General features: G+C 46.1%; 1 protein-coding gene across 1 annotated transcript in view; it reads left to right on the forward strand.

Moving 5' to 3' along the window:
* Nucleotides 1–6837: 6837 nt before the first annotated feature.
* Nucleotides 6838–24031, forward strand: part of tmem86a (transmembrane protein 86A) — a 32385-nt gene continuing 15191 nt past the window's right edge. Inside the window, exons 1-2 of the mRNA XM_086007770.1 lie at nt 6838–7009; nt 23141–23405. Coding sequence (XP_085863896.1) covers nt 6989–7009; nt 23141–23405 — 286 coding nt within the window. The 5' untranslated portion in view covers nt 6838–6988. The remainder of the gene's footprint in view (nt 7010–23140; nt 23406–24031) is intronic.

Consider the following 24031-nt stretch of genomic DNA (forward strand, 5'->3'; position numbering starts at 1 on the left):
AGACAGATTATTATCTGAATGGCAATAGATTGGGAGAAGGGGAAGTGCAACGAGACCTGGGTGTCCTTGTGCACCAGTCGCTGAAGGTAAGCATGCAGGTGCAGCAGGCGGTTAAGAAGGCAAATGGTATGTTGGTCTTCATAGCGAGAGGATTCGAGTACAGGAGCAAGGATGTCTTGCTGCAGTTGTACAGGGCCTTGGTGAGACCACACCTTGTGTATTGTGTGCCGTTTTGGTCGCCTTATCTGAGGAAGGATGTTCTTGCCATGGAGAGAGTGCAGCGAAGATTCACCAGACTGATACCTGGGATGGCAGGAATGACATATGAGGCGAGATCGGGTCGATTAGGCTTATATTCGCTAGAGTTTAGAAGAATGAGGGGGGATCTCGTTGAAACTTATAAAATTCTAACAGGACTAGACAGACTAGATGCAGGAAGGATGTTCCCGATGGCGGGGGAGTCCGGAACCAGGGGTCACAGTCTAAGGATAAGGGGTAAGCCATTTAGGACTGAGATGAGGTGGAATTCTCTACCACAGAAGACAGTTGAGGCCAATTCATTAAATATATTCAAGAAGGAGTTGGATATATTTCTTGAGGCTAAAGGGATCAAGGGATATGGGGAGAAAGCAGGGACAGGGTACTGAATTTGGATGATCAACCATGATCGCATTAAATGGCACAGCGAGCTCAAGGGGCCGAATGGCCTACTCCTGCTCCTATCTTCTATGTTTCTATGTTTACCTGAATAAACCATTTGAAATGTGCCCTTCAGCTTTTCTTCAAATAATTTTGAAAAACAACTGAGCAGGAACTGCTATAAACTAAAGAAAAATATTCCACCAGTTTAGCTGACTGAACAGTATTGATACATTCTGGGAAATTGGGATCATGCACAGATTGCACTATCTGCATTCAGCTAACAGAATCACAACTCTGGGCAAAAATGTTAAGTCCAAGCCCAAGGTTTTGGGAGCGGCTGAAGCCTTCAAATAAAATTTTTAATGAAGGCATTAAAAGATACAAAAATAATTCTATGGATAATGTATTCATTTATTATGAAATATAGGTATTTTAAAACTTTTTTGGGCATTAAAAATTTCCGTTTTTGAGAAAAAAAATGGCAGTGATTTTTTTTCTCAGAAACGGAAATTTTTAATGGCCTAAAAAGGATTTAAGCAAAGTTTTAAAAATACATATATTTCATAATAAATGAATAAGACAGCACCGCTGACAGTGCAGCACTCCCTCAGTACTGCACTAAAGTGTCAGTCTGGATTATGTACTTAACTCTGAAATAGGGTTTGAACCCACAATTTTCTGAGGCAAGGCTGGCACCTAATTACAATGAAAAAAGTTGACAGGACGTATGTGTAGATGTAAGATTTCTAATATATTAAAAATCTTATGTCTCGTGCTTTCTATCTACAAAGCTTTACTCAGGGCATGAAGATGTAATTCAGTCCCCATTTTAAAGTATTTTATTTTACATTACTATTTATAATTACATAGTAAAACCTATGGCAATTTGGCAAGCAGAAAAGTAGTGGGTGCAGCAAGGATCAGTGTTGGGGCCTCAGCTATTTACAATCTATATTAATGACCTAGATGAAGGGATCGAGTGTAATGTATCCAAGTTTGCTGATGATACAAAGCTAGGTGGGACAGTAAACTGTGAGTAGAACACAAAGTGTCTGCAAAGGGATATAGATAGACTAAGTGAGTGGGCAGTCAGGTGGCAGATGGAGTATAATGTAGGGGAATGTGAGGTTATTCACTTTGGTAGGAAGAATTGAAAAACAGAATATTTTTAAATGGTGAGAAACTTTCAAATGTTGGTGTTCAGTGAGATTTGGGTGTCCTCGTGCAAGAAACATAGAAAGTTAGCATGCAGGTATAGCAAGCAATAAGGAAGGCAATTGGCATGTTGGCCTTTATTGCAAGGGGGTTGGAGTATAAGAGTAAGGAAGTCTTGCTACAATTGTACAGGGCCTTGGTGAGACCACACCTGGAGTACTGTGCACAGTTTTGGTCTCCTTATCTAAGGAAGGATTTACTTGCCTTGGAGGCGGTGCAACGAAGGTTCACTAGATTGATTCCTGGGATGAGAGGGTTGTCCTATGATAAGAGATTGTGTAGAATGGGCCTATACTCTCTGGAGTTTAGAACAATGAGAGACCTCAATGAAACATACAAGATTCTGAAGGGGATGACAGGGTAGATGCTGAGAGGTTGTTTCCCCTGGCTGGAGTGTCTAGAACTAGTGGGTATAGTCTCAGGATAAGGGGTAGGCCATTTAAGACTGAGATGAGGAAGAATTTCTTCAATCAGAGGGTTGTGAATCTTTGGAATTCACTGCCTCAGAGGGCTGTGAATATGCTGAGTCTTTGAGTATTTTCAAGGCTGAGATAGATAGATTTTTGGACTCTAGGGGAATCAAGGGATATGGACATCGGGCGGAAAAATGGAGTTGAGGTCGATGATCAGCCATGATCTTATTGAATGGTGGAGCAGGCTCGAGGGGCCGTATGCCCTACTGCCCTTATTTCTTATATTCTTATATGTGCCCATTTATAAAATATGGCCTAGAAATTCAGTATAGCCACGTTTGGGGCGCTACAGCCGGGCAGTCGCTAAAGTTTGCGCCCGGCGCAGCTTAGCGCCACCCTCGCCAATATTCAGTTGCATCGCCCCAAGAGGTTGCAGCTGCGCTAAAGCAGGCGATGCATGACTATCTAAAGGCGCTAAGCCGGCGATCTGGGGCGCTACCACTGAGGGCGGGCGCAGCGCAGGTGCGGGGAGTTTCTGAATGAAGGCAGACACGCTGGCGCCGGTCAGCTCTTAAAGGGGGAGGGTCGACTTGTTTGGCTGCCATGCCCTGCACACTGCAGCCCTGAAGCAAGGCCTGACCATTGCTGGTTCATCAGTTCTACGCCCTGGACCATGGGGAAGCCCGCTATTCTTCCAAATCCCACTGCACGCTCTTGCTGCTTGTCCAGGGTCATGGGGAAGGAGATGTACTGACGTCTCCTTCTGAAAAGGGCATTGTTCACCTGGCAGATGCAGCAATGTACCGTGAACTGGGAGATGTTGGCAATGTCCCCAGTAGCGGATTGGAAGGAGCCGGTGGCATAGAAGTTGAAAGCCACTGTCACCTTCACTGCTACCGACAGAGACGTCCTGCTCCTCGGATGTGGCTGCAGATCTCTGCGAAGCAGGTGGCAGATCTCAGTGACCACCTCCCTTCTGAATTGCAGCCTCCGAACACACTGCTCCTCAGACATATTCAGATATGAGAACTGCTGGCGGTATACCCTGGGTGGGTAAGGCCTCCTGTACCGACGCCTGTTGGCCCTTCTCCGTCTGGCCATGACTGGCACTCTCTCACGGCGTCTCTGAGCCCTTTGAATGCAATGCAGAAAGCCAACGTTTCTACCCATTGCAGCCCCCATTAAATGTGGCGACTCAAGGCTATGGCACTGAAAGTGAAATCCAAGTGCAAAGCTCTGGCCTGAAGCCAGAAGTACCTGTGCGAGCGCTGAATCAAAGCAGAAAGCTCTCTGCCTTTGTCTCTCTCCAAATATCCGTCTGTCACACAGAAGGATTGGAGCAAAATGGCTGCCATTTATACTGCAGGAGGAGTCCCCTTTAATTAGCGCCCCCCGCGCCCCACAGCGACAGGGAACCATTCCCCTCTACCAGTCGCTAGGGGCGCCAGGCGCACATTAGGCCGGCGCCACTGAATTTCCGGTTCGGGGCGCACCAAGGGCGTTGCACCATGAAATGACATCAGGATCTGCGCGCGCAGCTGAGCGGGCGCTGTGGTTTTGCGCCGGCGCTAAATCTTAACTGAAGTTCGCGAGAGGCGCAGATCGCGCCGCGCCCGGGCGCTAGCCGCTTAGCGCCCCACTTCTCGCCCTCTTAAGGCGCTAGCGGCTGGCGCTAACAACTGAATTTCTAGGCCGTAATATATGTCAGGCTGCAATTACACCCCTCTGCAGTGGAGGTGCTGGCACTGGCAGGAAGTTGTAATTACACCATGGCAAGTTTACATAGGCAGTTTCCATTATGAACGTGGACATAGATATTTATAATAGAAATTTAAAAAATGACTTTACAATGCAGAAGATATGGCATGATGTGAGAGAATCCCAAAGTGACTGTGGCAGTCCAGGAGATAAAATGCAGCCTCAATAGATCAGAACATCAGGAAGAGGCTCTAAGGGCAACTGTCATTTCTGGAGTGGCAGCAATGACTGCTACCATAGATAGCCTGAAGAACATCCTAGCTCAGAGCTTTCAGGACTTAATTGGCACTATTTGGCCTGCTCTCACATAGACCATTAGCTCAACTGAGCCCGTGCCCAGCACTATTGAGCTGCAGGGAGTGGGCACAGATCTCACTGCTTCTTATGGTAGTGACAATGCACGAGCAGCAATGCAACCCCTTCCAATGCCAGCACAGGAGGGAGCTTCTGGTCTGGACCTTATACACATCGGATGTCCAAACGACATGACTCAAAGCAGGTACTGCAAGAACATTGGCTTCACTGAAACGAGTGCCACCTTAATCCTTGAGGGCTCCATCGGTACAGTCCCAGCCACAAGCCTCGCAACCATCTGATACTGAAGTAGCGCCACGTAGGAATAAAAGATTAGGATCATGTGTAAAAAGAGTTTTAGGCATAAGGGGCAGTCACAATGATAAGAGATAGCAGAAACAGGGCATTATGAAAGGGCCTGTACACTTCTGACAATTTGGTTTGTTTGTGTATTTTTTCTAGGGATTTGTAAGGGGGGGCTTCTTTTAACTGGTTTATGGCAATTCACCTGGCCAGCAGCCTTTGCCTCTGAGCTCTGACCAATTCCAACCTTTTACCTGGTTTATGGTAATTCACCTGGTCAGCAGGCTTTTGCTGCTGCACTCTAAACCAATTTACAAACAGCGGTTTCGAATCGCTACCCCTCCTTCAGTTCTGAGTGGAGGAACTTATAATTAATTATTTAAAACGGACAAGTAGTTTGGATGAGAGAAAAATCAAGTTTTATTACCTAAATAAACTACAATCACAAGAATAAACGATACCACACGAACACAGTAATTACAGTAAAACTATATAACAGGGGGTTGCAGATGGCGAAAACGAGGGATACAATGGCTACAATGTTATTTAAACAATCTTAGCAATTCCCTTAAATCACCACCCCAAACTCCTGCTAGGTTGCCTTGTTGAGGAGTCAGAACACCCTGCTCACCTGTGGTCCAGCGAAGTAAAGAGAGTTAGCTTCTCAGCAGCTATCTTTATACCTGGTCAGGTCCTGCCATTCTGCCCTGCAAGGGCTGTGTGCAAAATTCCCCGCCCAAAGGGTCCAATACACAAGAGAAAGCTGTGATTGGCTAACTCAAAGTGGTTAGACTGGGTTAATGTGTCTTCTGGAGCTTCCTGGGCTGAAACAAAAGAAAATGCAACTGCTCTATTGTCCAGAATGCTAAGTGATTTAGACCCATTCAATTCTTAAACGGATCCCATTCAAGATACAAAAGTCTCTTCTGCAGTTTAGATGTATCCACTCGATATACAAACAAATGCTAATAGCATTCAATTGCTTTGTAAACAAAGCATTGTCCTTTGTCTTCGGCCATGTGGTGACAGCCATTTTTATCCCTGGAAATTTAAAAGCACAACGCCCAGGGATTCTTTAATCAAAAAAATTAATCTTCAGAACTGTAAATTATTGCGAATTCTTACAGTAGGCCTCCTGTTATATGGTGATTAATGTTAGTGACTGTTCTCTCCCAGAGAGAATATTGGAGGTATTATAGGTTAGCCGAATGGTTTTCTGAGAGCAAGGAAAGTGATCATGAAGAGCTCCTCCTCAAAGCACTGAAACAATGGAATCCCGAGGTGAAAATCCATTATTTCACTATGCTGAGGTCTCTATAAATTAGCAGCATGTTTCACAAAGTACCTTTCCATGCTCAGAAACTGCAGCTTCAATGTAGTGGAAGTGGCAAAAACAGTGTTGCCGAATTGTTACCCTGTTGTGACATTTCACCTTCCTGATCTCTTTTTGGCAGTGGGCCGCCATACAGGCTTAGCGTAGCCACCTTTAGAGTGGCAGTGATTTTCAGGGGCAGTAATTGGGCAGAAGTGCAGGAAAATCTTGGGGTGCGGGTGGTATGGGCACTTGGCCATGCCCTTCCCTTGGTGCGCTTCCAGTTGGCGGTCAAGGTCACAGTGGTGTCACAGGAGAGTAATTGAAAAATAAATTGTGGTGGTCATTTATAGGATCGGATGGCCTCTCTGCCCCATTTTATTTGCCAAAATTGCCTCTCCACTGCCTGAAAACAGCCATTATTTTTTAAATGACAATCCAGGCCTTAGTGTTCAGTTTATATATATTTTTTAATCCAGACCCCGTACTCAGATACCTGCACTGGTCAGCTAAAAAAAAAACCCAGATGAATGGTAATCCAATAGCTGACTCAGGTAATTTAGCTTCTGCTATGTTGTGTACATCAGGAGTTACTGGCTTGCAAATGAGAAATTCCTTCTGTAAACAGTTATATGGAGGAGAGGTCGAGAGACGATGGATAATTTTGCTTCCGAGTATTTCTGAAAGGCGGTGGTGTTTGAAGCCACTGCTGAGTGTTGGGGATCCCCGGTGACCTCATGCTTCGGGTCTCCCTCGCTGTCCCCCGGGGTTACCAGCGGTCAGTGTGCCGTCACATGACTCCCGCAGGTACCCGCCCCCCCCAACCCGCCAGTGACGTCACGGGGTCTGAGTGAAACAAAAAACAAATCCGGGGCCGGTAGCGGGAGCGGAGCGGAGAGTCGGAGCGGACTGGGGTCGGACCGGGACCGGGACCTGGGACCCGGGCCCGGGTTAGGGAGTAGGGGGATCCGGTGCGGGGATCGGCAGCACAACCGGATCTGGAGCAAAAGTGGATCTGGGGGAAGGAAGAGGAGCCGAGCGGGCCAGGAGGATGGTGTCGCCCGTCACTGTGGTGAGCGCCGGATGGGGATGGGATCTGGGGCTGTGGGACTGGGGATGGGGATGTAGGTGGGGACTGGGGATTGGGGATCAGGGGATGTGGGACTGGGGATGTGGATGTGGGATTGGGGATGGGGATGTAGGTGGGGATGTGGGATTGGGGATCAGGGGATGTGGGACTGGGGATGTGGGACTGGGGATCTGGATGTGGGACTGGGGATGTGAGGATGGGATGTGAGGCTCGGGATCTGGGGATGTGGGACTGGGGATGGATGTGGGCTGGGGATGTGGACTGGGGATGTGGGGCATGGGCTGGGGATGTGGGGCATGGAATGGGGGACTGGGGATGGGGATTCTGCGCCGGTGCTGTCGTCCTGTCCTGTCTTTATTTATCTTTGAGGCTGAGTGTAGGTGTGATGTTTGGGGCAGATCTCATGCCTTTCACTCTGCCACTTTCCACCCACCCCACCCCGCCCCCGAGTGGCTGCCAGAAAGAAGGGTGTAATCTTTCCAGAACTTTTATTTAGCTCCCACACCGATTGAAGCCTCAGCCTGTTGGACCTTCTCTCCACATCCTGTGGGTGCATTTCCCCCTCTGGAGACCACCTCAGTGCTGTAGGTGGTCTTTGTTTCGAAGTATTTTTGTTATAGTATTATTTAGTTACAGATTCTCTTTGTGGCTATGTATTTGCTGGATCTGTCGACTGTTGTGGGCCGTGGGTCAGGTTCCCATGACCGGACCCTTGCATATTGCCTTGCTGTGGAGCTAGATGGTGGAACCTCCTCTCTCTTGTTCACTGATTCATGTATTTTTCTCTGAGATTTTCTGTTCATTTTATTCTGACGAAAGGTCGTCATGTGACAGACATGCGTAGTTCCCTGTGCTGCAGAAGCTACTGTAGAGGGGTAACTGAGGGAAGCAGGAGGGATGGAGAAAAAGTGGGGGAGAAAGAAAGAGAGATCAGTACAGTACAGTAACAGATTGCTTGCATTTTGCCTTGTTTTCAAATTAATAATTCATCCCATGACCTCTGTGCTCCGCCTATTCTGGCCTTTTGATCAAACCCCGATTTTAATTGCTCTACCATTTGCGGTCCTGTCTTCAGCTGCCTAGGTCCTAAGCTCTGGAATTCCCTCCTTAAATCCACTTCTCTTTCCTCCTTTTAAAACCTACCTCTTCGACCAAGCTTTTGGTCATCTGCCTTAACATCTCCTTATATGGCTCGGTGTCAAATTTTGTTTTATTTTGTTTGATAACGCTCCTGTGAAGCGCCTTGGAACATTTTATTATGTTAAAGGCGCTATATAAATATAAGTTGTTGCTGAGCTGCCTCCCTCCATCTCTGTACCACAGACTGCCGTGCTGTTTTGTTGGTGATTATACGCTCATCAAGGCGAGAGATGTTAGTGCTGGAGAAGGGACACTTGCAATTTCAGGTATCCCAGTGTCAACATCAAACAAAGTGAAGTGATACAAGAAGAGCCCCTTGAATTCTGTGGCACCTCAAGGCTAATTTCTGTGGCATACAACTAAATTCTGTGACATGAGAATGTAGATTCTGCAACAAGTCTGTTCAGGATGGGAGCTCATTCCAAGACAATGGGGGAAAAATTGGGTGGCGCCCATTTTGGGGCGCTAACGTCGCCAAGCACCCCGAAAAAGTTAACCCCCCTCCCCCCCGTCGTAAATTCAGTAGTAGCGCCCCAAGTAGGAGATGGGTGCCGGGGAGCGGGGTGCTGTGAAAACAGCCCGGCACTCAAGAGCAGTGCCGGGCTGAGCAATCGCGGCCGGCACCCCGCATGCAAAAGCGAAAGGGGGCAGGTGCTGGCAGTCAGCCAAAATTAAAAGGGCCACCCGCCACCTGCCCCTTTAAATTGCGCCACCGCCACTGCTAAACCGTCCCCGATCCTGTCACACATATCGTGCAGCGATAGGTCAGGGGGCGCAAGGGAAGTTTGTGGCCAGGCCACTGCGCACGGCGATGACGTCATTGCCAGTGGCGCCGGGCGCTACCGGCTACCACCGTCACTAACTTCCTGCTAAATTTCGCGGGAGGCGTTAGTGGCGCCGCACCCAGCGCTAGGGGATTTGTGCCCCCTGGGGGCGCTAACGAGCGACGCAAACCAACTTATCTCTCCTGCCTCTTACAAATGTACAGTATGTTCCTTCCATTCCTTCCTCTCCACCCCCCCCCCCCCCCCCCCCCTTGTCTCTGCACCTGCTTAATATCTGTTACATCTCCAGCTTTTTCCAGTTCTAATGAAGGGTCCCAGACCTGAAACGTTAACTCTGTTTTTCTCTCCACGGATGCTGCCTGGCCTGCTGAGTATTTCCAGCGTTTTCTGTTGTTAGTTTTAATTTTTCCCCCAATTACTTAAAAAAAACCCATCAATATAATTTTTTTAAATGCTATATAAAACACTAAAATTATGGATTTTGTTAAAAAAAATCAGGTATTTTAATCTGTTCCACAGCTGTTTACTGTGTTTAGTCTCAAAATCGCCTATGCACTGCGTGGGTATTTATAATAATATCTAACACTTAAACACCGAGCTGTCTCACCTGATTTTTCACCTAGCCCAGTGAGACAGCTGGGTGTTAACAAAAGCAAAACACTTCGGATGCTGGAAACCTGAAATAAAAACAGAAAATGCTGGAAACACTCAGCAAGTCAGGCAGCATCTGTGGAGAGAGAAACAGAGTTAACATTGAAACATTAGCTCGGTTTCTCTCTCCACAGAAGCTGCCTGACCTGCTGAGTCCAACATTTTCTGTTTTTTGTCAGCAGGGTGTTAAGTTGTAGTTAGGTAATGTAACATCTTTTTATTTAACACTGATATTTACAACAATGTATGTCCTAGCATAGTCATAAAGACTATAATTGTCAAAAGAACTGTTCAAATCATTTTCCATTTTAAATTGGAGTTTAAAATGACAGCATTGTATCTCCTAGTATATTTAAAGTACCAGTGACTCTAGTGCTTGTTGTTGACAGTAACCAGCAGTATTACATTCAGCAACATGTACTCCGCTTACTGACACATTAATAAACTAGGAGCTACATTGAGTTCACCATATCATGAGGTACAATTTATAAATAGTCGAGCATTTAGAATATAAAGGCTCAGCAGAACATCAAGGGCTCCAAACCACGTCACTTAGATCCTCACCAACCTACTAGCTGCAGATCCATCTGTCCAAAATGGCATTGGCAGCCATCATTAACAGTGCCATCAAGTGACACCTACTCACCAATAACCTGCTCACTGAAATTCAGTTCAGATTCTACCACTCTGCACCTGACCTCATCACAGCCTTCTTGATCTAGACATGGATGCAAGAGCTGAATGCCATAGAAATGGGTTTGTCTTTTCATTCACGGGATGTGAGTGTCGTTGGCAAGGCCAGCATTTATTGCTCATCCCTAATTGTAGAAGTCGCGGGTTTGGAAGGTGCTGTTGAAGAAGCCTTGGTGAGTTGCTGCAGTGTATTCTGAAGATAGTACACACTGCAGCCATGGTACGCCAGTAGTAGAGGGGTTGGATGTTTAGGCTAGTGGATGGTGCCAGTCAAGCGGACTGCTTTGTCCTGGATGGTGTCAAGCTTGTTGATTCATTGAAGGCATTTGAAGGTAGTTGAGCCTAGGACACTGCCCTGAGGAACTCTTGCAGCAATGTCCTGGGGCTGAGATGATTGACCTCCAACAAGCACAACCACCTTCCTTTGTGCCAGGTATGACTCCAGCAACTGGAGAGTTTTCCCCGATCCCTTTTGATTTCAGTTTTACTTGCTGCAAACCCATCTGTCCAAAATGGTGCCACACTCGGTTGATTGTTGCCCTGATATCAAGGGCAGTCACTCTCCCCTCACCACTGGAAATCAGGTCTGTGTCCATGTTTGGACCAAGGCTGTAATGAGGTCTGGAGCCGATGATTGTGAGTCGGCTGATAGGGCGGTAATTGGCCCACTTGGATTGGTCCTGCTTTTGAGGACAAAAAATAGGTGCTGTCGAGGTAAGCTTGGCGAGTTGGCAAACTACTCTGTCCTGGATTGAGCTTCTTTAGTGTTGTTGTGGCTGCACTAAAGTGAGTGATGAGTATTCCATCCATTTGCAGTGGTACCTTACAACCTCATTGACCTCCACCACCTAGAAGGACAAGGGCAGCAGGTGCATAGGAACACCATCACTTCCACAATCCCCTCCAAGCCACATACCATTCCGACTTGAAGAACTATCGCTGTTCTTTCATTGTCGTGGGTCAAATTCCTGAAACTCCTTACCTGACAGCATTGTGGGACACCACACGGATTGCAGCGGTTACGCAAACTTGAGGTCGTCCAAAACTCTGCAGCCCGTGTCCTAACTCGCACCAAGTCCCGTTCACCCATCACCCCTGTGCTCGCTGACCTACATTGGCTCCCAGTTAAGCAACGCCTCGATTTAAAAATTCTCATCCTTGTTTTCAAATCCCTCCATGGCCTCACACCCCCACCGCCCCCCCCCCATTTCTGTAATCTCGTCCAGTCCCACAACCCCCCTGAGATATCTGCACTCCTCTAATTCTGCCCTCTTGAGTATCCCTGATTATAATTGCTCAACCATTGGTGGCCGTGCCTTCAGCTGCCTAGGCCCTAAGCTCTGGAATTCTCTGCCTAAACCTGTCCGCCTCGCTACCTCTCTTTCCTCCTTTAAGACGCTCCTTAAAATCTACCTCTTTGACCAAGCTTTTGATCATCTGCCCTAATTTCTCCTTATGTGGCTCAGTGTCAAATTTTGTTTTATAAGATTCCTATGAAGCGCCTTGGGATGTTTTACTACGTTAATGGCACTATATAAATAAATGAGTCTGGATACTAAGTGTCGGCAGAGTGTTTCACCATGACGGGGAACGCAGCCCAGCCCTGCCCAACAAACCAGGGCACCCTGGCTAATTTTTGCTCCCATCGCATGAGCACTGAGGCCAATTGTAGCATCACTATCAACGATTTTGGGCAAAAGCAGTTAACTCTGCTCGCACCAGGAATTGAACGTGATACATTCCTGGTCTGTCTCACTCTGTGTCATTTTTGTGCAGTTAAAATACTTCAGGTGAGTGTTCAGTTCTTAAGCAGAGTTGGTTTTGTCATCTACAAAACTACTTTGGCCTAATCACAGAAATCACAGAAACCCCACAGTGCAGATAGAGGCCATTTCGGCCCATCGAGCCTGCACCGACACATATCCCACCCGATCCCCGTAACCCCTACACCAACACATATCCCACCCGATCCCCGTAACCCCACGTATTTAATCCCCCTAACACTAAGGGTCAATTTATCATAGCCAATCATCCTAACCCGCACATCTTTGGACTGTGGGAGGAAACCGGAGCACCCGGAGGAAACCCACGCAAACACAGGGAGAATGTGCAAACTCCACACAGACAGTCACCCGAGGCCGGATTCGAACCCGGGTCCCTGGCGCTGTGAGGCAACAGTGCTAACCACTATGCCACCATGCTAATATCCGGAATGCAGAAGCATTGTGTTGTAGAGTGAGTCATTCCCAGGTGGCTCTTGTATAGCTCCCAGCGATAGATTCAAAGCAGCACTGGCAGAGTCCAGGTAGTTGGCCACATATTATTTATAAATATAAAAGAGAATGCCTCCCCAGATCTGCTGTATGAGCCCAGTATCTACGAGCTGCTAGAAAGCTTTCCATGTCAAATTCCTGATTAGTATCCTTGGATTTATGATACGACTACAACAGTCTGGGAACTGGCACTTTGAGACAGCAGCTCCCACGAGGGGCAATCTGCCAGCTCCCACGAGACTGCTCACGATGAAAGAAAGAAACATTTGAATTCATGTCCCTTATCGCTGTTACTGTCTGTATTCAGTGGTTAGAAACAGGCTGTTACGATACATTCACTGAGAGGAGACTAGTAACTCTGGCATGGCTTACAGCTGTGGTTCTCATAATAAAGCCTAGGCTTCATTTGAGGCCTAACTTCATCCCTCAACAACTTTAGTACTCTGTGCTTCTATTGTTGGCTCATTCAGGTGAGATTCAGGACTGTTCTATCTCTTTTTCTTGTTCAATTCAATTCAATCCAATTCAATTTTATTTGCCATATGTAACTAGTACTAGTACAAGTACAATGGAATGCTTACTTCCCGTAGGGACACGTCAGCTATTCTTACAGCGCTGTGTTCAGAAAGTCAATTCAATGGCATCCAGTGGCAGTGGGAGCACGATGTCCCTCAGCCGCTCCGTCCTCCTCGTCACCGCGGCCTCCTCCTCACTGTGTTGCCGGCTCCACGTGTGGTGGCCTGCTTCTCCCGCTCACGATCCGACCTCAGGCCACCATGCCCGGCTCCCCTCCTCCCAGTCGGACTGCGAGCTTCCCGTTCTCCATGAAAAGAAAACCAAGGGAATGCTATCATGAGGCAGAGTTGTCCCCACTTCCAGAAAAAGGGGTGTGCTAAAATTGAACTATTTTATAGAATTATTGACCCATATATTTAAAGTATAGGTAAGGTAAACCAATATTATTTCAAACTAAATCAGGCTGGTAGGATTGGAGAAAATATATTAGTGAAAAATAGATATTCTTAAGGACTTCTTTACTCAAAGGGTGATATATGTTTGGAATATTCTGACATGCCATTGTGGTGATTATTTCCTATATTTAATAAGAAGTATTGTGATTGGTGAATGGGGTGGTTGTTCTCTGTATTAGTAAGAAGTATTGTAATTGGTTGTTTGTTTCTACCTTGAGATATATGTTGTAAACTCATTGGTAGTGGATGTCAGGTGATTTGTGGTGGCCATCTTAAATTCAGTTCTCTCTAGTCATTGTTGGAGACTGGTGTTGAAAGATGTGCTACTGGGTTTTTAAAGTTAATAAAGTCTAGATTAGAAAGGCAAATCTATTCTTTATTTCAATTTATTAACTTTTTATCAGAATGGAGCGATATCTTCAACCGGAACGATTCAATGCTGACCCTAATTCTGCAGGAGTGGATGATAAATGGAAACATTGGTATTGTACATTTACAAACTTTTTGGGTGTGTTGGAACAAGAGTCTCTGAATAAGCTGAATATGCTGATCAACTACATTGCTCCGGATGTGTATAAGTATATTTTGGACTGTAAAACTTACGAATTGGCTATTTCTACATTGGAGAAGATTTTTGTTAAACCAAAGAATGAGGTATTTGCACGTTACCTTCTATCTGCCCGTAGGCAGCAGGTGGGAGAATCTTTGGATACTTATTTACAAGCACTTCGGCACCTTGGTGCTAACTGTAATTATAAAACCGTGACGGCCGAAGAATATAAGGAAGAATCGGTACGGGATGCTTTTATTAATGGACTACTGCCTAGATCAATTCGTCAGCGGTTGTTAGAAAATAAGACTTTGGATCTCAAGAGTGCTTTTGAGCAAGCTTCTACATTGGATATGGCTCAGAGAAGTTCGGATTCTTATGCTCTTTCTAATCGGCCTGTGACTGTGGTTTCGGCAGTTCCGAACGAATGTCGCACCCACTCCTAGATGGCTATTCTTCTGCAGTTTGGAAGGCTTTTTAAGCATATCATCCTGGTCTCTTCCGTTGCACACAACATTCCTAGACTAGGAGGAAGATATTGGTAATCTGTCCTCTGGTATCCTGTTTGGGAGCCAGCCATTAGGACATGCTCAAGAGGGTCTCGGGGGTAACTCACTTTCTGACTCTGTTCTTCTTTTCACCTGGTGTGTCCTCACAGCAGTGTGGTGAATGGTATCAGGAAGCCATGGGTGCAAAACCCTGTCCCAACACACTAACATTGTGTACTGCACCACCAACCTGCACCCCCCAGGGTCAAAATAAAGCCAAGAGAAATGTGACCGATCTGAGCACTTTAACTGACTATTCTATGGATTGTAAGGAAGAATTCACCAGTCCCATGTTCCCAATATGGAACTACGCTTGAAGGGAGTGCGTGTTGGAGATTTGCCATTACGTGTTCTAGTCCTATCTTCCTTTGAGCACGGTTTCCTGCTGGGAATGCAGGATTGATGAGTATGTTAGTGGATTGAGTGGTGCATTGGGTCTTTCATTTCTTGGACCAGGATTCAAAATCAGCCTAGACTGATTGGATGTAAGCCTCCTTTCTGGCTATAAGGGGCTATGACAAATTCACATAGGCAAGTCTGAAGTTCATTCATTGTGGGTACAAACCTTTAGCATAAATTGCCATTAAGTTGCTTATTTTATTGAAAGAAGCTGAAACAATAGCTGGTGTGGGAGGTGGAATGCTGCTCTGAGGTTGGGGTTAAATCACCTTTTGGAACAAAGGGAATGGATCTTTACTTTGCATTTAATCTGTGTTGTACTTGACCTGAGAGTGCTTGATGGGACAGTGTAGAGGGAGCTTTACCCTGTATCTAACTTATGCTGTACTTTACCTGGGAGTGCTTGGTGGGCTAGTGTAGAGAGAGCTTTACTCTGCATCTAACCATGCTGTACCTGACCTTCCCAATTAAATATTGGGAAGACTGAAGCCATTGTTTTTGGTCCCTGCCACAAACTCCATTCCCTAACCACTGACTCCATCCCTCTCCCTAGCATCTGTCTGAGGCTGAACCACACTGTTCGCAACCTTGGTGTCATATTTGACCCTGAAATGAGCTTCCGACCACATATCCGCAGCATAACAAAGACCGACTACTTCCACCTCCATAACATCACCCGTCTCCGCCCTTGCCTCAGCTCATCTGCTGCTGAAACCCTTATCCATGCTTTTGTTACCTCTAGACTTGACTATTTCAACACACTCCTGGCTGGCCTCCCACATTCCACCCTACATAAACTTGATTTCATCCAAAACTCGGCTGCCCGTGTCCTAACTTGCACCAAGTCCTGTTCGCCCATCTCCCCTGTGCTCGCTGACCTACATTGGCTCCCGGTTAAGCAGCGCCTCGATTTCAAAATTCTCATCCTTGTTTTCCAATCCCTCCATGGCCTCGCCCCTTCCTATCTCTGTAAGCTCCTTCAGCACCACAACCCCCCGAGATATCTGCGCTCCTCTAATTCTGGCCTTCTTGAGCATCCCTGATTATAATCGCTCAAACTTTGGTGGCCGTGCCTTCTGTTGCCTAGGCCCTAAGCTCTGGAATTCCCTGCCTAAACCTCTCTGCCTCACTATCTCTCCTCCTTCCTTTAAGACGCTCCTTAAAACCTACCTCTTTGACTGAGCTTTTGGTCACCTGCCCTAATTTCCCCTTATATGGCTTGGTGTCAAATTTTTTGGCTTACAATACTCCTGTGCAGCGCCTTGGGCCGTTTTACAATGTTAAAGGCGCTATATAAATACAAGTTGTTCATGCTTGATACGGTTGCGGTGAAGATGGGGGAAGATGGGGCAGTGTAACTTTCCAGCTGACGACAGACATTCTCATTTTCACCCATCAGCAATTCTCCTTCGTATAAACAGCACTATATGGAAATAACAGCATCTTAGACACCCAAATGTTGTGGATCTACAAATATCCCACTGGGTTAAGGTCACCAGTTTGTTGTAAACAGGGTCTGCATGTCCCAGTAAACCGAAGAAAAGGATCAACTTTCATTCTGAGATTGAGATGCAAAAATAGACTTCTCACCATTTGGTTCCAGGAAAGTGCTGTTAAAATCATCCCCCCCCCCCCCCCCCCAGAATCCTTTCATAACTCTGCTTCCTAACACTCTTCTTCCTCCCATCTTTATGACAGTTCTGCTATTAAAATAATTCTCAGGTACGCCACAGTTTCCTCTGATTTTGCTAGCGTGTACGCCTAACAACCAGAGCAGATCCTTTGTGACTAGCACTCAACTTAAAAAGGGGGGAGTGAAGAGGCCCTCTCCCTGCACGGGAACATTTGTAGGTTGTATAAAAGTGCCTGTACGACATTTTACCATGTACAAAAAAAAGGAGGGTTGGATGACAGATAGAGTAAAATGAGCTAGCAGTGTCTGCAAGAAATTCAGCAACGCAAGGGGAGTAGATAGGAAATGACAGATAAAGAAAGGGGTTTTAACTCTATTTTTCTCATTTTCGAGAGTGAATAGTTGAGACCTACAAAAGCAGACATCAGTTGGGACTGATACTAGGAGTGTGTGAGAGGGAGACATTGAATGATAACCATAGAAATTGGCATCGACATTGGCAGCCAGTAATTCAATTTAGCTTGTGAGAAATTAAGACTGAATGGGACTCACAGTTTCAGGTGTCACTCTGAACTATGAATGAGTCCAAGTGAAGAGAGAAAGAGAGCGAGCCACTATGGATTGGCATTAGTCCAAGTTTCCATTTGTATGCCTTGGGCATGTGAACTATGGGAGTAATTAAACTGAACAACATGACAATAGAAAGCTTTAAACTGCTATGTAAATTTTGGATAGGCAATTGGTAAAAATGAGCACGACTCGCACTGGTGGTGGAAGCTGTGAGCTGACCGTTCCCGGTGGGAGAAGGTTAACCGATATTTGGTGCTGGTGTTTTGCACGTGGGTGCAACCATGTGACATTCCCTCAACCCAGTTGTGAAACCTCAGACATCAAGAGGCAGCCCTGCACTTGTTGTGAAGGTAACCTTAGTACATACAGAGATTGGGCAGTCAGCAATTTCCTGTTGAAGTGAAGGACAATATGATATCCCTGGAAAAAAAAACACAGCTGTAGGGAGCAGGAATAGTGACTAAAGCAGTAAATATTTACTAGCTGGAGGCTAGCAAATGATTGGCGGTACTGTTCTCAATGCATTGATTGAACCCCCCAGTTCTGTGTCAGCATGCAGCATTATTAAATTATGGCTCCTAGTGGAGAGCTTGTGTTATTTTTCTCCCCTCCAATCCTGAAGGTGCTAACTTTGGCTGGGGTTCAGTTGCACAGGTGTCAGGACCGCTCTGGTACCGGGCCCCAGGTGGCCGTTCGTCATGTGTGAATCAAAATTGGGCAGGGCAGCCTTGAGGAAGAGTTCATAGAGTGCATTAGGGACGGGTTCCTTGAGCAGTATGTTACTGAACCAACCAGGGGGCAGGTAATCTTAGATCTGGTCCTGTGTAATGAGACAGGATTAATAAAAAATGTCCTAGTAAAGGATCCCCTTGGAATGAGTGACCATAACATGGTTGAATTCCAAATTCAGTTGGAGGGTGAGAGTGTTGGATCTCAAACCAGCGTACTAATAGCTTAAATAAAGGAGACTATGAAGGTATGAGAGCAGAGTTGACTAAAGTGGACTGAGAAGATAGATTAAGGTATAAGACAGTACATAAGCAGTGGTGTACATTCAAGGAGATATTTCACAACTTTCAAGAAAAATATATTCCACTGAGGAAAAAGGGGCGTAAAAGAAAAGACAGCCATCCGTGGCTAAGTAAAGTAATAAAGGATAGTATCCGACTGAAAACAAGGGCATATAAAGTAGCCAAATCTAGTGGGAGGATAGAAGATTGGGAAGCATTTAAAAACCAGCAAAGAATAACTAAAATATTAATTAAGAAAGGGAAGATAGATTATGAAAGTAAACTAGCAAAAAATATAAAAACAGATAGCAAGAGTTTCTACAGCTATATAAAAAGAAAAAGGGTGGCTAAAGTGAACGTTGGTCACTTAGAGGATGGGACCGGGAAACTAGTGGTGGGGAACATGGAGATGGCAAAAACGCTGAACAAATATTTTGTATCAGTCTTTACAGTAGAGGACACTAAAAATATCCTAACACTGGACAAACAGGGGGCTATAGGGGGGGAGGAGCTAAACACGATTAAAATCACTAAGGCGATGGTACTCGGTAAGATAATGGGACTTAAGGCGGATAAATCCCCTGGACCTGATGGCTTACATCCTAGGGTCTTGAGAGAAGTAGCGGTAGGGATTGCAGATGCATTGGTGGTAATTTTCCAAAACTCCCTGGATTCAGGAAAGGTCCCAGCAGATTGGAAAACTGCGAATGTAACGCCCTTATTTAAAAAGGGAGGTAGACAAAAGGCTGGAAACTATAGACCAGTTAGCCTAACATCTGTGGTTGGTAAAATGTTGGAGTCCATTATTAAGGAAGCAGTAACAGGACATTTGGATAAGCATAATTGAATCAGACAGAGTCAGCATGGTTTTATGAAGGGGAAGTCATGTTTGACAAATTTGCTCGAATTCTTTGAGGACGTAACAAACAGGGTGGATAAAGGGGAACCGGTGGATGTGGTGTATTTGGACTTCCAAAAGGCGTTTGACAAGGTGCCACACAAAAGATTACTGCACAAGATAAAAAATCACGGGATTGGGGTAATATACTGGCATGGGTGGAAGATTGGCTATCTAACAGAAAACAGAGAGTGGGGATAAATGGTTCATTCTCGGGTTGGCAATCAGTAACTAGTGGTGTTCCGCAGGGGTCAGTGCTGGGACCCCAACTCTTTACAATCTATATTAACGATTTGGAGGAGGGGACCAAGTGCAACATATCCAAGTTTGCCGATGATACAAAGATGGGAGGGAAAGCAGTGAGTGAGGAGGACATAAAAAACCTGCAAAAGGACATAGACAGGCTAAGTGAGTGGGCAGAAATTTGGCAGATGGAATATAATGTTGGAAAGTGTGAGGTTATGCACTTTGGCAGAAAAAATCAAAGAGCAAGTTATTATCTAAATGGAGAGAAACTGCAAAGTGCTACAGTACAAAGGGATCTGGGGGTCCTGGTGCATGAAACACAGAAGGTTAGTATGCAGGTGCAGCAGGTGATCAGGACGGCTAATGGAATCTTGGCTTTTATTGCAAGGGGGATGGAGTATAAAAGCAGGGAAGTCTTGCTTCAGTTATACAGGGTACTGGTGAGGCCACACCTGGAATACTGCGTACAGTTTTGGTTTCCATATTTAAGAAAAGATATACTTGCTCTCGAGGCAGTTCAGAGAAGGTTCACTCGGTTGATTCCAGAGATGAGGGGGTTGACTTATGAGGAAAGGTTGAGTAGGTTGGGCCTCTACTCATTGGAATTCAGAAGAATGAGAGGCGATCTTATCGAAACATATAAGATTGTGAGGGGGCTTGATCGGGTGGATGCGGGGAGGATGTTTCCACTGATGGGTGAGACTAGAACTAGGGGGCATAATCTTAGAATAAGGGGCTGCCCTTTCAAAACTGAGAGGAGGAGAAACTTCTTCACTCAGAGGGTAGTAAATCTATGGAATTTGCTACCCCAGAGAGCTGTGGAAGCTGCGACATTAAATAAATTTAAAACGGAGATAGACAGTTTCCTAGCTGATAAGGGAATTAGGGGTTACGGGGAGCGGGCAGGGAAGTGGACGTGAGTCTAGGTTCGGATCAGCCATGATCCCATTGAATGGCGGAGCAGGCCCGAGGGGCTGTATGGCCTACTCCTGCTCCTACTTCTTATGTTCTTATGTGAGCCTGGGCAAATCCTTCAACTACAGAGGGGATCACAGGTGGATTCGTCCCATCCTCGACCAAATCCGTACACGTGGACTTTCCAGCGGGGCCACTAGAATGCGGTCAGGACCTGGAACCTTGGCTGACTTCTTGTTGTAGAGCCCCGACAGCTGCCCAGGTTGAGATCAGCACAGTTTGGGGATTGATTCTGAGACCTGGAAACCTTAGGCTTCCCCTGCCCTGGGCTCACCCTCTTTCCCCCGACCAAAATCACATCCGGCCCCCCCTCTGACCCACTTAGCTTACTGCCGGGGACCGTCCCTTCGAGTCACCACTGCCTGAAATCCCTCTCCTGCCAGGTACTGATTTTGGCTGGGTTCAGGCAGGAGCCTTGCTTCAAACAGAAAGGGAGGCCTGGGAGTTAAAATGGCCTGGGGCCTCACATTGGCACAGCCAAGCAAGCTTGACACTTGCATTCCCCCCAGCCTCCCACATATCGCACTTGTTAAAATCGCAGCTTAAGAGAGAAAACAGTAGGAGGAATTTTCTCTGGCAAGAAGCTTTGTCCACCAGGAGCGTATATTAGAAATTCAAGCTTGTGCTACACATAATTTTCTGAATATTTAATGAATGGTTGGAACGTTGTAAGCAGTGTTCGCTCCAGTTTTGGTTCTGCATTCACGGGGCTTCCTGCTGGAGGCAAAAAGTCAGAAAATTACCCAGTAAATCAGGAAGGAGCGGTTAGCTGACACCAAGATTGGGCTTTAAAAGCCTGTAGAGTTCAGGAGGAGGGAAGAGTGATGGAGGTAAGCAGTTCCACAGTCATGGGGTCCTGGGAAAGAATGAGTTACAAGAGGAGATGGTGTGATGAATCATGGAATCATAGAATGGTTACAGAACAGAAGGAGGCCATTCAGCCTGTTGAGCCCGTGCTGGCACTCTGCAAGAGAACTTCCCACTCCCCCGCCCTTTCCCTGTAGCCCTGCAACTGTTTTTCCTTCAGGTACTTATACAATTCCCTTTTGAAAGCCACAATTGAGTCAGCCTCCACCACCCTTTCAGGCAGTACCTTCCAGATCCTAACCACTGGCTGCGTAAAAAGGTTTTCCCTCATGTCGCCTTTGGTTCTTCTGCCAATCACCTTCAATCTGTGTCCTCTGGTTCTCGACCCTTCCGCCAATGGGAACAGTTTCTTTCTATCTACTCTGTCTAGACCCCTCGTGATTTTGAACCCCTCGTGATTTTGAACACCTCTATCAAATCTCCTCTCAACCACCTCTGCTCTAAGGAGAACAACCCCAACTTCTCCAGTCTATCCACATAACTGAAGTCCCTCATCCCTGGAACCATTCTTGTAAATCTTTTCTGCACCCTCTCTAAGGCCTTCACATCCTTCCTAAATTATGGTGCCCAGAATGAGGCCAAACCAGTGTTTTATAAAGGTTCAACATAACTTCCTTGCTTTTGTACTCTCTGCCTCTATTTATGAAGCCCAGGATCCCGTATGCTTTTTTAACTGCTGTCTCAACCTGCCCTGCCACCTTCAACGATTTGTGCACATATACCCCCAGGTTTCTCTGTTCATGCACCCCCTTTTAGAATTGTACCCTTTAGTTTATATTGTCTCTCCTCGTTCTTCCTACCAAACTTCGCACTTTTCTGCGTTAAATTTCATCTGCCACATGTCCGCCCATTCCACCAGCCTGTCTATGTCCTCTTGAAGCCTATCACTATCCTCCTCACTGTTCACTATACTTCCAAGTTTTGTGTCATCTGCAAATTTTGAAATTGTGCCCTGTACACCCAAGTCCAAGTCATTAATATATATCAAGTAAAGCAATGGTCCTAATACCGACCCCGGGGAACACCACTATATACCTTCCTCCAGTCCGAAAAACAACTGTTCACCACTACTCTCTGTTTCCTGTCACATAGCCAATTTTGTATCCATGCTGCCACTGTCCCTTTTATTCCATAGGCTTCAACTTTGCTGGCAAGCCTATTATGTGGCACTTTATCAAACGCCTTTTGGAAGTCCATGTACACCACGTCAACCGCATTGCCCTCATCAACCCTCTCTGTTACCTCATCAAATAACTCAATCAAGTTAGTTAAACACGATTTGCCTTTAACAAATCCGTGCTGGCTTTCTTTAATGAATCCACACTTGTCCAAGTGACTCTCTTTTGCCCTGGATTATTGTTTCTAAAAGCTTCTCCACCACTGAGGTTAAACTGACTGGCCTGTAGTTGCTGGGTTTATCCTTATACCCTTTTTTGAACAAGGTTGAAACATTTGCAATTTTCCAGTCCTCTAGCACTGCCCCCGTATCTAAGGAGGATTGGAAGATTATGGCCAGTAACTCCGCAATTTCCACCTTTACTTCCCTCAGCATCCTAGGATGCATCCCATCCGGTCCTGGTGACTTATCTACTTTAAGTACAGACAGCCATTCTAGTACCTCCTCTTTACCAATTTTTCGCTGAAATGAGTCTTGATTTCAGCACAATGAGGATGCAGGATGGAGGAAGAATGTGTTGGACACTTGCAGCTCAGGAAGAACAAGAGCAGGGAATTCATTGGAGTAATGACCATACTAATATCCATAGGATAGAGACAGACCAGATAAGTTGCAAAAAACATTCTTAGAATTAAAAAAGAAGCTGTTAAGTAACTATACAGAGGGTCTGATTTCTGACTGACTGACTGTTTGTTTCTTTCTCTCTTATTTTTACCCCCATGTATAGGTTAAAAATGAGGGGCCTAAGTTGGTGCCTTTCTTTAAGGCCACCTGTGTATATTTTGTCCTCTGGCTGCCAACCTCTAGCCCATCGTGGTTCAGTGCACTGATCAAATGCATGCCTATCTTCTGTCTCTGGGTGTTCTTGCTGGCTCATGGAATCAACTTCCTGGGAACACGACCCAGCGCAAGGAAGATCTTGGCAGGCCTGATATTTTCTGCGCTGGGGGATGCTTTTCTTATCTGGCAGGAACAAGGATACTTTGTTCATGGTGAGTGGATCTGACAAACAGTGCCACACTAGTTGCATGTCCAGTGAATGAAAATTTGTTCACTTCTGCTATTATATTAGAATTTGAGCAGCTGTGTCGATGTAGTGTGAGGTCCCAGTGTGTGTGTGTTGATGGTGTGAGGTCCCAGTGTGTGTGTGTTGATGGTGTGAGGTCCCAGTGTGTGTGTGTTGATGGTGTGAGGTCCCAGTGTGTGTGTGTTGATGGTGTGAGGTCCCAGTGTGTGTGTGTTAATGGTGTGAGGTCCCAGTGTGTGTGTGTTGATGGTGTGAGGTCCCAGTGTGTGTGTGTTGATGGTGTGAGGTCCCAGTGTGTGTGTGTTGATGGTGTGAGGTCCCAGTGTGTGTGTGTTGATGGTGTGAGGTCCCAGTGTGTGTGTGTTGATGGTGTGAGGTCCCAGTGTGTGTGTGTTGATGGTGTGACAATCATGTGTCTGTGTACTGATGGTGTGAGGTCCCAGTATGTGTGTACTGATGGTGTGAGGTCCCAGTGTGTGTGTCCTGGTGATGTGAGGTCCCACTGTGTGTGTGTACTAATGGTGTGAGGTCCCAGTGTGTGTGTATTAGAAACATAGAAGATAGGAGCAGGAGTAGGCCATTCGGCCCCTC

Source organism: Somniosus microcephalus, chromosome 15 (genome assembly GCF_052327205.1).
Source record: "Somniosus microcephalus isolate GS21.2 chromosome 15, FLI_Smic_1.0, whole genome shotgun sequence".
Taxonomy (NCBI): domain Eukaryota; kingdom Metazoa; phylum Chordata; class Chondrichthyes; order Squaliformes; family Somniosidae; genus Somniosus; species Somniosus microcephalus.